General features: G+C 51.3%; 6 protein-coding genes across 6 annotated transcripts; 1 reads left to right on the top strand and 5 right to left on the bottom strand.

Moving 5' to 3' along the window:
• Positions 1–115: 115 nt before the first annotated feature.
• Positions 116–2,759, bottom strand: msp1 (mitochondrial dynamin GTPase Msp1; the record flags this gene model as incomplete). The annotated part of the gene is made up of 2 exons (XM_064876739.1): positions 116–564; positions 617–2,759. The coding sequence occupies 2 exons, from the start codon at positions 2,757–2,759 to the stop codon at positions 116–118; spliced, it is 2,592 nt and encodes an 863-aa protein (XP_064727126.1).
• A 644-nt stretch (positions 2,760–3,403) lies between these two features.
• Positions 3,404–4,534, top strand: DUG3 (glutamine amidotransferase subunit; the record flags this gene model as incomplete). Its single annotated transcript, XM_064876738.1, has 1 exon — positions 3,404–4,534. One exon carries the CDS (start codon positions 3,404–3,406, stop codon positions 4,532–4,534), a length of 1,131 nt encoding a protein of 376 aa, XP_064727125.1.
• Positions 4,535–4,712: 178 nt separating this feature from the next.
• PMZ80_008337 (uncharacterized protein) lies at positions 4,713–5,825 on the bottom strand (the record flags this gene model as incomplete). The annotated part of the gene is made up of 1 exon (XM_064876737.1): positions 4,713–5,825. One exon carries the CDS (start codon positions 5,823–5,825, stop codon positions 4,713–4,715), a length of 1,113 nt encoding a protein of 370 aa, XP_064727124.1.
• A 795-nt stretch (positions 5,826–6,620) lies between these two features.
• On the bottom strand, positions 6,621–7,886 carry PMZ80_008336 (uncharacterized protein; the record flags this gene model as incomplete). Its single annotated transcript, XM_064876736.1, has 1 exon — positions 6,621–7,886. One exon carries the CDS (start codon positions 7,884–7,886, stop codon positions 6,621–6,623), a length of 1,266 nt encoding a protein of 421 aa, XP_064727123.1.
• Positions 7,887–8,712: 826 nt separating this feature from the next.
• PMZ80_008335 (uncharacterized protein) lies at positions 8,713–9,651 on the bottom strand (the record flags this gene model as incomplete). The annotated part of the gene is made up of 4 exons (XM_064876735.1): positions 8,713–8,821; positions 8,868–8,945; positions 8,992–9,270; positions 9,320–9,651. 4 exons carry the CDS (start codon positions 9,649–9,651, stop codon positions 8,713–8,715), a joined length of 798 nt encoding a protein of 265 aa, XP_064727122.1.
• Positions 9,652–10,336: 685 nt separating this feature from the next.
• On the bottom strand, positions 10,337–12,681 carry PMZ80_008334 (uncharacterized protein; the record flags this gene model as incomplete). The annotated part of the gene is made up of 8 exons (XM_064876734.1): positions 10,337–10,460; positions 10,507–10,584; positions 10,643–10,927; positions 10,980–11,295; positions 11,811–11,857; positions 11,912–11,989; positions 12,046–12,327; positions 12,374–12,681. The coding sequence occupies 8 exons, from the start codon at positions 12,679–12,681 to the stop codon at positions 10,337–10,339; spliced, it is 1,518 nt and encodes a 505-aa protein (XP_064727121.1).
• Between the last annotated feature and the right edge of the window lie 750 nt (positions 12,682–13,431).

The raw sequence follows: 13,431 nt of genomic DNA, 5'->3' as shown, positions 1-13,431 counted from the left end.
AGGATATGCATCTTATGAACAGCTACAATCATACAACCACCGAAGGCAAAAGCTGGGATGCTACAATATCTGTACGGTTACAACGCCCGCCTGCTCCAGTGGTATCATCAAGCTATTAAAACAGACTCCAACGACTTCTCTCTGGCCGACTACTAGCACCACCCGCTTCTCGACCTACACCAGTCGCAGCCTTCGATTTACCCTCTAGCTGTCTCAGACTCTCGATTTTTTGGAGGACCAGCTCCAACATCTCCTTCCGCCTGATCACATCAAGATGCGCCCGGACCCTCGGGTCTTCTCTAGCAAATCGCTCGATCTCGCTCTCACTCAGATGGCGACCGAGTCGCGCATCGAGCTCACGAGGAAAGTTGTAGTAGAATTCCGAGAGGAGCTCCACGTTCAAGAAAAGCACTGCTGTCGATGTGAGTTTGTCGGCTACCACGTCCATGAAGACTTCTGGACAGTGGTACTTGTTCTTGAGTGTGGAGCATTGTCGGGACTTGACGGCTGCTAGTCGCATTTTGATGATGTCTGCTCGATCTCGGAGGAAGATCGCTTGGCGACCTGTATATTGTGTTAGTATAGTCTTGTACATCATGAATGCCAGAGTACATACCTGTTTGCAACAAAGCAGATGAGAAGCCTCCCGCCCCGGCTGAACTATCACCTTCGAGATGCACGTCTCCTTTCTGTACTCGATCAACAAAGCCAATCACATCATTCAGCTTTCTCCGTCCCACAGCCTGCTCAAGCTGTTTCTTGGCGTTTTCGCAAGCCTTCAACTCACTTTTCAATGCTCGACCAGCTCCTTCTCGACCCTTAGTCCATTCGGAGTCTTCGACCTCAATCTCGAACTTGAATGGCTTGACGCAGTTCTCGACTTGGTCGCTCGTGCTGTAAAATCTGTCATGTAATATGCTTTCGGCCGCATCTGCTATCGCTTTCCGTGCATATGGATGCGCTGCGAAGGTAGAGTTATCGACTAGTGCTGATACTCTGTTCTTAAGCTCATCTTCGACCACAGTTGTAGCCAGGCGGCCGATGCCCAGCTTTGTAAGTTCTGACGTTGAGGCGTCTAGCTTTCGTTGCCAGAATAAGGAGACTGGCTCGGATTTTGACAAGTCTGTGATAGGATCTGCCTCGAATGGTGCCCTTGTCAAATCTTCCACTGGTTTATTCCAGTATCGCTTTGCTAGCAGGTCTAGGACTTTCTGTTCAAGTTCTGCCTTGAGAAGCTGTCTGACCTCTGGTCTCCCAAAAGAGTCAGTGAATTGCTTGAATGAGTGCTTGAAGGCATCTAAGCTTTCTGCCAGATACGATTCCGCGCTCAAAGGCCGGTCGTTGTACTGGACTTTGAACTCATAAGTAGCCTCTTCCAGCTCCTGCACAATTGCATCTCTTGTACCGGCCAGGCTTGAAGCCATGGTTTGCTCAAGGACGTACATAAGCTTTTTGCGCAATACGGGCGTGCCTGTGGATAACTCCGATTGTGGTCCGAATTCGAGGGGATGTGCTTGAAAATATTGGTTTTCGTTCTTGATAATGACATTCGTGAGGTTTGCGCCATGTCGCGTGAAGAGACCGGTCTGTTGTGGTATCTTGCACACGACGCCGACATAACCTAGACGCAGAGGATACTTCTTGTCAGACAGCATCTCCACCCCGCGTTGAGGGTCTATCAAGTCCATCTTTGTAATGACACCGATCGTCCTCTCACCTCTTGGGTCAACTCTTCGGCTAGCTCTTAAAGCTGTAGAGTTTGCAAGATCAACATCAGCCGCTGAGATGGCAAGAATGACATTCGGCGGTTGAATGTACTTGTCGCAAAGGTCTGAGATTTTCTGCTTGAGCTCGACTGGCTGGTCTCGTCCCACGACTTGAATGTAACCGGGAAGATCGATCAATGATAAATCAGGGACATTGGGTGAGTGTATTGTAAGCTGGATCGGATCATCTGTGACGCACTGCTCAGATGGAACAGCAAGGTTGAGGTCCGTGAGCGTGCGTTGGATCTGAGTGAAGTCTGTGATCTTGCCCAAGCCGAGAGCAGGGAACTCTCCATACTCAGCTTTGGCATCCGGTGTATTCACAAGTGTCAGCTCAATTGGTCTTCTTGTAACCATATTTGAGCCTTTCGGCAGAAACTCGTGTCCAACTATTGCTTCCAGCACCGAGCTCTTTCCCGATGACTGTGATCCAATGACCACTATTGAAGGTAGTGTAAGCGCACCAGACTGACCAACCCCTTGCAGCATGTTTCTGATCTCGATCATCTTCCTAGTCAGCAGCATCATCTGCTCATCTCTCACAGTCTCGCTCCTTGTCCTTTCGTCCTCTTCTCTCTCCATGCCGAATGCAGCGCCTGTAGCGGCGGCAGCTGCAGCAGCCTGCTTTCCGTCCGACTTGGGTTGCTGATCGCCGCCGCCGCTCCCGCCTGTATTCTCCTCCGGTTTCTCCAGGAACATCTGACGATACCATTCCGGCGCTTCAACCTCTGATGCCTGCTCCTTGGTTCTTCGCCATCCCACGGAGATCTGATCAAGTATACCCTTGCCACCCTCGAAAGAACTCTTCGCAAAACCAGCACCTGCCTCTTGAGCCCTATTGAATGCATCTATGGCATACGTGCCTGCCTGTTGCGCCTGGTACTGAAGATAGGCCAACCCCGCAATCATCGAAGCGCCGAACAGAGCTGGAAGTCGTGCCAGATTCAGAGCCAATCGAGGCAGGATCCGTACGAAAGATATCGACCGTACCATGGGCACATTGTGTATCGAGTTCGAGCCGAGCGGCCATTGTCGTCGTGCTGGTCTTGTTCGTAGTAGTCCTCCGCTCGTTACATGCGTGTGTATTTGTCGCGCGCTCCGCCTGAACAGCGGAGCTGCACGGGAAGCGAGTAGTCTCCCGCTCATCACAGGTCCGGATCCGACATCGATAGGCAGTCAGATTGATCGACTGACCAAGTTACAGATGCGATGATGTCTTCCGCAGCATGTGATGTGCTACGTCAGGGCAGAACACAGATTGTGCTTTCAGTAGTGGCCGCAGAATCTGCCGTATTTTATGCTTCGGGAGGGAGGGTGCATCAATAGCGCAATCCTTGGTACCAATGACGACTGATAATGGGCATTGGGCATTCGTGCTTGTCGTACCGTATCATCCCTTTTATGTCAAGCGGTGAAGCATTCTTTCTGTTTACCCGGGTACTTTTACACCAACGTGGACGTTCTTTGTGAGTTTGTATTTCGGAGTTCTGGAGTCAGAATCGTTGTCAAAAGCTTGATTGCTGTGTGAGGGAACAGGCTGTGTTCTGATGACAACAAGCACAACCATCATCATCGAACACGCTTTGGCTATTTATGCATCAGTATCATGAGCATGCTGCACATGTCCCCACGCCACAATGTGCAGATTCCTGGTCTACAAGGGCTCTAAGCCCATCATCCTGTCCAAGATTGTTACCGAACCATCTCACTCAATACTGACACAATCTTACGACTCACGCCTCAGGCTCGATGTACGTCGTCCCCACAATGGTGACGGCTTCGGTGTGGGGTGGTATACAGAGCCAGAACTAGGACCAGACCCTTGCCTTTTCACTTCGACCTTGCCAGCATGGAACTGTGCCAATCTAGAACGACTAGCACCCAAGATCCACTCTCGCCTCATCTTCGCACACGTACGAGCCACAACCGAAGGTTCTCTAGCAGAGAACAACTGCCATCCCTTCGTTCACAATACTCTGATGTGGATGCACAACGGCAACGTCGGCGCCTTCAACTACGTCAAGCGACCACTCACCGCATCACTAGACGACAAGTGGTACCACTCTATCAAAGGCGGGACAGACTCAGAATGTGCATTCGCTCTGTTCCTTCACATCCTCGCCAACGAAGAACACGTTGATCCCTCCTCAATTCTCGAAGGTGGCTTCGGCGCAAAGACACTACGACAAGCGATGAAGAAAACAATAGCACGAATCAACGAGCTGATCCGCACATCCATCCCCTCCACCATGACCCTCGCAGACGTCGAGACCCGATCTCTGCTCAACTTCGCAGTAACAGACGGCCACAGCGTCGTCGTAACGCGGTACGTCTCATCCAAAACCGACGCCGCCGCATCCCTCTACTACAGCTCAGGCACCGACTGGGTTGAAGACCCGAAACAGAAGGGCCAATTCCAAATGGAACGACGCGATAAAGCGTCAGACGTTGTCCTCGTAGCGTCCGAACCACTCACATTCGAGCGCCACAACTGGCTTGCCGTGCCGACTAACACAATCATCACGATAGCAGATCAGACGGTTGATGTACGGCCTATCAAAGACGAGTTCTGGGACGAAGATCCATCTATAGAGCGGAGCACGGGTTTCGCGAAGGAGAAGGGCCTGATGAGTAAAGCTCCCGGTGGGGCTGCGACAGTTCCAAGTGGGATGCCGACGCCGGTTAGGACGCCTGAGCCCAAGGCTGGTGATTGGGTTGTACGACAGACGGCGGAGGACTTCAAGAAGAAATTGGCTACATTAGCGTGAGGTACTGAGGATTTTGCAAGGCGCTGGAAGGACAACAACAGGACATGAGATAGAATGTATTGAATTAGTCAGGCAGGCGTTTTTAGATCACTGTCATATTACAATAGTATTATAGTGCATACACTCGAACGTTCCACCGTGATCTCTCCTTCTATCTCAACAACCCACAACCACCCCCTTACCGATCATCCCCCCTCAAATCCGCATGCCTAAAATACTTCATCCCCACCCACGCAACAACAACCCACACCCACGCCATAACACACGTAAGCACCATCAACGCCGGATAATACCCCACAATCGGCAGCGTCGCATCATCCTCCAACTCCGGCGGCGCATACGGCGTCTCGCCTACATCCCACGCCCAGCTCCACACGCCAAAACAACTTCCCATCCCCACCACGAAGACAATCCATGTTACGGTTAGGATCGCGTAGCCCCAGGATGCGGTCTCGGTGTAGTCCCATTCGTTGCTGATGGCTGTCTCTTCGTCGTCGTCGTTGAGGTCAGGGGAGTGCGAGATGTCGGCACTGGAGCCGGAGAGGGGGGAGCGGTGGCGGGTGTGGGTTGTGAGGGTGAGGCTGGGGAAGTAGGAGTCGCTGTCGGGGTGGGGTTTCTTGGGTTGAGCTTGATCTTGTATTTGTCTTGCTGCAACGAGTTTGGGAATGGAGAGTTCGGCGTCGTCGTCTGTGCTGTCTGTTTGGAGGGTTGGGGATGTGAAGATTGAGGCTGCGCTGGAGATGGGTTCGAAGGAGGCGACGCTGGAGCGGAGGGAGGGGATTGAGACGCGGGAGAGGGTGCGAAAGGGCCAGCGGGGTGGGAGGTCGGGCGTGGGCGCACTTGCTGTGCTGGGTGGGAGGTCACGGCTTGGACGGGGTGTTTCGACTTCTTCTGTGTTGTCGATGGGTGCGGGTGGAGTTGTGGGCGCGATGGTTGGAGGCTTTGGGCTGGAGAGCGGTGATTTCCTCTCTGAGCCTTTGCGTTCTCTTGCTTTGCCTAGGACGGCCTTCCGTAGTGAGCCTTTGCGCTTGCGGTTACTTTTGTTTTGGAGCGCGTCGGACATGGCACTGCGGCCTGGTGTGAGGGTTGCGCGGTCATTGTTCTCGTTGTCGCTCTTTTCACCGTCGCTTGTGCGTAGTATGTTCAATCGAGAGAGTAAGTTCCCAGAGATTGATCTCTTGTGTGTTGTTGCGGGCCTCTTCTTCTCGCTGGATCTGGGTGTTTCATCTTGGATGGTAGGGAACGGGATTGGGGACTCGGCGTCCTTCGTATCGGTCGCAGAGTCGTTCATAGCATAGCAGGTGTTTTTCAGACATTGTGGCCCCTCTTATCCAGCCTTGTTCCAATGCCGTGCTACCTGCAAAGAGGTTAAAAGGTCATGTTGCGATTGTGTTGCAATGTAGTTGGGTAATCTCAGACTCGTCGTGAAACATATGCCAGAGATTATGCTTCTGCCTCACCGTAATCATGGTTGGTGCTCAAGGGGTGCAAGGAAGGTTTTTAGGCATGCCCACGGCGCGTCGATATTTTTTACAATTCAGGTCTACAACGTTCGCCGTACGCCCGGCACAGTATGGCGAACTACTTCTACTTGTACAACCACTACAGCTCCTCATTCCCGCCTCTCTTTATGTCATTTTTCATTCACGCATCACGGAAAATGCCCACGTGGGTGGTTAACAAGACTTTGAGATACGCGTCGGCATTAAGGAGGAGAGAATCTAGTATTGCTGCGCCTGGATATTGACCAGCTAGGATACCAATTTGTGCAGAATCTGTCTTCAAAACGGTCGACTCGCGCGTACGCAAGCAGATGCCACAGTAGATGAACCAGATGATCAATGTCTGACAAAACGGTACGATGGTATTTCTGTTGGCTGCATCACTTGAACGGCTTTCCCAAATTGTGGACGTCGAGTTGGATTTGCCGAAGCGGAGAATCTATCAAAAGGGCATTTGAGGGGAGAGTGTCCTAGGAGAGCTCTTTTGCTGAACATCTACAAGCTCACATCGTTCCCATAAGCACCTGCTTCCCTCACCTTATTTACCAGATTCCATACACATCGAAGCATGCTAACCCTGCTTCTTAAGCCACCCACTCATAGTCCGGCAGCTTATGTTTGTCACCACTGGCGAATGCGCCAGCGAAGTATTTCTGGGCGAGCTCCAAAATTCCGCTCCATGTGATGACAGCGAAGATAGTGTTCCGCACCCATATTCCCCAAGCTGTCTGTGGCGCCATGACGGTACGGATAAGTGGCGGCACCTTGTGCATATCCTCGATGATCGGCTTCATACGCTCTTCATAACCCTCGAGTCCTGCTCTGAGGTCGCCCTGATGTCTGCACACCTCGCCCGCCAACACGTAGGCACCTGTCATGGCAAGTGTCGTGCCACAACCAGTGAAGCTCGCTGCGTAGCCAGCGTCACCGACCATGACAAATCGTCCCTTATACAGGCTTGGAGTTTTGACCTGCACGAGCTCGCTGGCGTAGAAGTCATCTGTCTTCATCATGCCTTCCATGATCTCCTTATTCTTCCACCCCGCGCCATCATAGTGCCGAGCCACAAATCGTTTCAGCGCATCGTCTCCTTGCTTCATGGCCTCGCGAAGCGGCACCGTGACATCCGGGCCATTCTGTGGATTGATACTCATAAGACTAACTCGATTCACGCCTGATGGATCAGGTCCTACACCACAGAAGCGGCCTCCAACAGCGCTATACCCATGTGCCACCTTACTCCCTCCGAGAAGATCTTGCTCAATTGAAAAGTAAGCAGCCCAGCAGTTGGTCGGTATGATATGGTCTCGAACACCACAGCCAAGACCTATAGCTCGAGTCCTCGACGTCGCGCCATCACACGCAACAACAAGATCATACTCCGACGCCGGCAAGCCATTCAAGAACTCAACCTTGATAGGCCCATCGTCCTCTCCAGGATGCTGTATCGAAGCAAGCTGCTCCCCAAAGACATACCTGATATTCTCGTTGTCCTTGGTCAAATCGAAAAGAATCCGTGCCAAGTCACCACGAAAGATCTCGTACTCCGAGACAAGTGACTGCTGATCCGGGTTCCCAGTGGCTCGGAGAACCCCATAAGGCCGACCATCGTCGCGTACCCAGGCGATACCCTCCATCTCTGTCGTTTTAGCTCGCACGGCGGCCTCCATTCCTGGTATCTTCCGCATGACGGTGACGCCCGTAGTGCGGATATCGATATTCTGGCCCCCTTTGCGTAGTTCTGGGAAGCGCTCGATGATGGTGACGTTTGCTCCGGCTTTCGCGAACCAGTAGGCTGCCATTGGGCCTGCGACGGACGCGCCGACGATGAGGACGTTGAGTTTGGACATTGTAGGTGGAGCGTTGTATCATGAAGCCGCTGGTTGTAGACTGTATTATAGGGCGCTTTATAGAGTCCTCGGTGGACGTGTGACTCGTATCTTCGTTGCCATGAACCTGTGACTCAGCTCAAGCAACGTGGAAAGGGGTCGATATACACCGGGTGGGAACGGGTCGCGGAGAGGTAAAGACCTGATGATGCTCAGTGCAGTCTGTAAGGGTTCTAAGCACCATCAACTCACAACTGAGATAGCTTAGCTGTCAGGTGTCCTTTTCTACTTTAGAACATTACAGTATGTGCCTCATGGCTCTTACCCCATCGAGCGCCCAATCATGATCACGGTGGCCTGACTCACTGATTTCGCCGGCTAGCAGCCTGTTTTCGCAACAGCGCTTCTTCGACTAGACACGCCTATGATAGGCATTGTTCTATTCTCGCTAATTCGTCTTTCGCTTTCCGCGGCCTACGTTCTAGGCAACCGCGCAAAACAAGCTACTTCGATGATGAGCTTGGTCTAGCTTGAGGGCGGAACATGGAGCTGAACTGTACCGAGCGGGGACGACAAGGAACCAATAAGCATCAAGCTCGAGAAGTCCTGCTACAGTATAGCGGCTACGTTCAGAATTGGGTTCAAGCGCTGCATAGTACCAGGGTAGTTATGGCACATCGTCTCTAGAAGTTGCATGTGAACCACTTGATCTTGTCACAATCTATGGTTTCCCTTGATGCTGCTTCACCTGAAACGAGTCCTTCATGGTAACACTGCAAGGTGATTCGTATCTCTTACCATGAGACCCTCCCAGCAGCTCTGATCGCAGGCATTCCTCTATCCTCGGCTATGTATAGCTATCACTCAGACCCCAGGCTTCGAAATGAACCTCGTCAAGAAGCTTCCCCTTGTATGGAAGCTTCCCGTATCCAGCATCTTCCATATCAACAATGTAACTGCTTTTGTTAGCTTGTTCGTCAACACAGAGTTCGGTTCACGTACCACGTATTCTTATCCGCGTTCCAGATTAGATTATCCAGTCCTGCATCCCATGGATAGACGCCGGCGGCCCAGACCTTGCTATCAAGCGTTAGTCCTGCATATTGACGATAGCAGCTTCACTCACAGCAATGATTCTTTGAAGGCGCCTTGGATTTGACGTCGATAGCTAGCGCAGTCTTTGAGTAGCTTTTCGTCAATGGGAGAACCCTCCAGTCGCTCCATCACGATGAAGGCGACAAAACCCCCCGGGAAATGGCCCCACCATGGTTGCTTCATAACTTTGCTGCCGATGAGTGCAGGGGCAGGAACAGCTGAGCTGATCTTCGCATCAGCAATCCTCTGCAAAGCGCCGATCTCATCATGAATCCATGTGGGACAGTCCTCTGCACAATGACCCTGGGTCCTACTAAAGAATTAGCTAAATTGCACTGGAGGAAAGCCCAGAGACTTACTGTAGATAGATTTTCATGACCGCTGATCTTATTGCCTTCTTGTTCTTGACCTCCACGCATCTGTAGACTCCACGGCCCATTGCAGTGCCATCGGGATCTTCGTCCAGTCTTTCGCTACACAATGGCTCTTTGATCTTCCACTTCGTGTCGTCGATACAGATTGTCACACTATTGTAGAGTGTGCCGACCCATCTCTGCGTCAGCGCTGCGCGATCTCTCAATGCTTGAGCGATTTTCTGGTCCTTCTGTGAAGATGGTCGCACCACGTTTTGAGCGTTCTTGTTAGCTTCAGCTGTTGCTGTTGACGCCTCGCGAGCAATGGAAGGTAACATCGAAGATGCTGGGCATGCACATGATGTATGAGGCTGTGCTGGTCTCATCTCACTTACGGTGAATGGTTCTGTGGTCAGAATGAGGAAGTTTGTTAGATTGTGCCATTGTCGGCCATCCGAAAGACGCGCGCTGCTAGATGCTGTGGTGTGGAAAGCAACAATAACGCGTGAGCAATGTGTAAAGCATAGAGCTTGCGAAGATCCGGGAATTGAAGAACGGGTTATGCATTGTGAAGGGGGGAATCAGCGTGCATCCTGAGAAAAGTAAGATGATTTCTTCAAGGTCACTTTCACTGCTTTCACTTCGTCGACACCGTAGAGCTGCTGAATTTCAGCACAGACGAGCGTCAGTACTGATGGTTTGAGAAGCTCGTCATCATGCCTACGCTTTCGATGCGTGAGCAAGACACACGATGAATATAGAGAGAGATGTGCAGATTCGAGCAATGTTTTTCTTGGGTCTCCGGTTTGCATCTAGTCAAGCCATGTGACTTCGCGGACGAGGTGCTCTGCCTAAACGTAGACAGATCGCGCATCTTGCTATGTGCCTTTCCACTCAAGAAAAAATGCCAGCCAGCTTAGGTCATGTATCACCAAGCCATGCCATTCCTAACACATTGTTCCCCTCATACATCCTCGTGGCTCGGTTCCTTAGCATACACGTACTTTGCACACTGTCGTGCGCTCATTCGGGCCTGACTTCCTCTGGATATCGTTCGAAACCCCATGAGCGAAACTCTAGACCATCATGAAAGGGAGCGCTGAAGGCGCCATCGATCGATTCTGCCTCTTCCATATCAACGATATAGCTATTCGAGTCAGCATATGTCTTGTAAGCTGTTTGATTGGACCTACCATTTACCCTCCTCTTTGTGCCACAGCAGGTTTCGCAAACCTTGGTCGATCGGACAAACTCCAGCAGCCCAGATTCTTCTGCCAGTACATCAGCTTACATTTCTTCCGTGATTTTTCGCCCAAATACGAGACTCACTGTAGAGATTTCTTGAACGCCTGTTGAACTTGCTGTTGGAGGTGGACAGGTTGCTGATGGAAGGTGGTGGGATCGAGCGTTTCGCCTGGCATGCCATCCATGACTATGAATACAGCGAAGCCACCATGGACGTACTTCCACCGTGGCTGTTGCTCTGTCTTCGTCACTATGAGTCCAGGAGCGGGAATGCGATCTTCACTCTGTGTTCTGGCAAGAGCGAGTTTGCGCAGAGCTGTGATCTCCTCCAGCACCCATACGGGACATTGTTCGGGTTGACCGTCGATTCTGTCCTGGCGTTAGCGTCCAATATCTTAGACACATTCTGGTTTCGACCTACTGCAGATAAACCTTCATCACACCTTTCTGGACAATCTTGGCAGACTCTACTTTGATGCATTTGTATACTGCTCGAGCGATCACAGCGCCATCCGGGTCCCGATCCAGTCTTTCGTCGCAAAATCGCTCAACTGGTATGCATCTGCTGCCGTCTTCGAATTTGATTGCCTTTTTGAAGTACAATATGCCGACCCATTTACCTGTCTCTTGCGCCATGGACCACAACTTCTGAGCGACGGCTTGCTCTTTGTTCCTAGCGGACTGCGCCGGTCTCTCGGCTGTCCTCGGTGCATCGAGGGCCGTGGTTGATACGTTTTCTGGCAAGCACGTTTTGGTTGATGGAGGAGTTTAAGTGGTGGCGATCTCTGCGTGACTGACATATGCCATTTTGTGTATCTGACGGCTATCTGTGGAAGGACGTTTCGAGTGGTGTTGAAAGATCGAATGCGTATATTCAAGTGAACTGATCAGGCTTTCTTATGGTGAGAAATGTCGAAAGCAGGATCGGTGCCTACTAGCATTAGGTGGACTTGAAAGAGGTGTAAATATTTCGTCGGCTGTGTGACATGAACAGAACTTGAGAATGAAAAGGGCTTACTGTGCGCAAGATTCACATGCAACAGTGGACATCTCAAGTAGTGCCAAAGCCTACTAAACATTTTCATTCTGACTTTCATCAATCAGTGCTAATAATGTGTGCACTGTCGTCTTCAGTCGATTCACGCCCATACTAATGCGTGATCTGAACAGTCAATGGGACAATCAGCGACCCTGATTGGGAAGCAGGCTCCAAAGAGGGTACTCGATCCCATCGTAAAATTCCCAGTCGTACGCTTCAAGTCGAGAAGCAGCATCTGCAACTCCTTGTAACCAATGTAGCTACCTCGAGGTTAGCACCGTAAGGCGGATCCAGTAAGTCACTCAGCCACTCACCATTTCTTTGCGACCTTATCCCAGCGCAGCTTGTCCAAACCTCTCTCCCATGGATCGACTCCGGCGTCCCAGAGGTTTCTGGCGATATGTTAGTGGAATCTACATTGTGCAGCTTAGACCCAGGAATGACTTACATCAACATGGCCCTGAATGCCAAGCGGACTTTCTCCCGCTCTTCTTCCTGTAGTGCGTCGTACTTGTGCCATGAGAGAGGTATCCCTGGCATCTTTTCCATGACAATGAAGACCACGAAGCCTCCGGGAACCCAAGTATGCCCTGGCTGCTGCATAGACTTGTAGACTATCATACGTGGCGCAGGAGTATCAGCGTCGGTCTTAACTGTTCGTAGGTGTTTCAGAGCTGCGATCTCTTTCTTCACCTGAACAGGTGGCATCTCCAGTGGCATTCCCTTTATTCTGTTTGATCGTTAGTCTCTGTCTCATACTCTGTGGATGAACATACTGGGTATAGATCTTCATGATACCTCGTTGCACAATGTTGCTATTTTCGATCCTCGCGCAATGGTATAGCGCTGCAGCGACTGCCGCACCATCATTCATTTCAATGCTTTCTTCATCTCCAATACGCTTGAATAGCTTCCATTTACTATGATCTCCGAATGAGAGCGTGCAATCTCGATAGAACATATACGTCCAATCACCATTGCCGCTGGCGCGTGCCATCTTTTGCGCCATCTGAGGAGTGCGCCGAGGAATTTGAATGGTTACTGGCAGAGACTGCTCGTTCGCTTCTGGCTTCCTGAAGGACATTGGGGGGAAGAGGTTGGCGACGTGTGCGATGTTGACTCCGAAATTGCAGCGCTTGACATCTGCGATCTCATTGAGCCTGGCGAATTGACGTCTTCCATCGTTAGCTACTGGGAGCCCGTACTCTTTTGGATCTGAAGTGAAAGTGGGTGCAGCTGTCGTGAGAGGATGTGCTGGTGGCTTACTTCCACAGGAACATGGGAGAATAGACCGGCGACGGCTTGGAGAGACACCCTTGAGTTGAATCCGAGATACAAAGCAGACGGGGATGGTGTAAGAGGTGTAGGAGTACATTCGATGTCCAACGTCGATTGGACATGACCTTGCGCAACACATGGGCTTTCACTTTGCTAGGTCGCCAGCGAGGACACATGACGGGCAAAAAGCATGAAATTGTTCTGATCAGACACGTTCAATCACTTGGGGACGAAGTGGTAGACCAAGTTGCACTCACAATTTATAGCGCGCAACGAGCAGTGTTGCTTCTCAGGGGTCTTGCACTCACTCTGGTGACGAGCTTGAATGGTAATGGCGGCGACTGCTCGTTCATTCGGGAATCACCTCATCTTACCAGATTGTAGTGGAATCCAGGCGCGGGGCTCATACAGGCAAGTCGTGCTGTCTGCATGTACCGGAATCCAGTGCAGAACGACTCGGGAAGTCTGCTTCATGCTAGGGCCCCGTGAACATGCCTCTGATACCATAGTGCCATTACCATTCAACTGGTTTCGAGATAGCATCCCTCACCACCTT

Source organism: Knufia obscura (genome assembly GCF_036327395.1).
Source record: "Knufia obscura strain CCFEE 5817 isolate CBS 148926 chromosome Unknown scaffold_11, whole genome shotgun sequence".
Taxonomy (NCBI): domain Eukaryota; kingdom Fungi; phylum Ascomycota; class Eurotiomycetes; order Chaetothyriales; family Trichomeriaceae; genus Knufia; species Knufia obscura.
The sequence above is the reverse complement of the archived record's forward strand: the minus strand, read 5'-3'. Positions and strand labels throughout refer to the sequence as shown.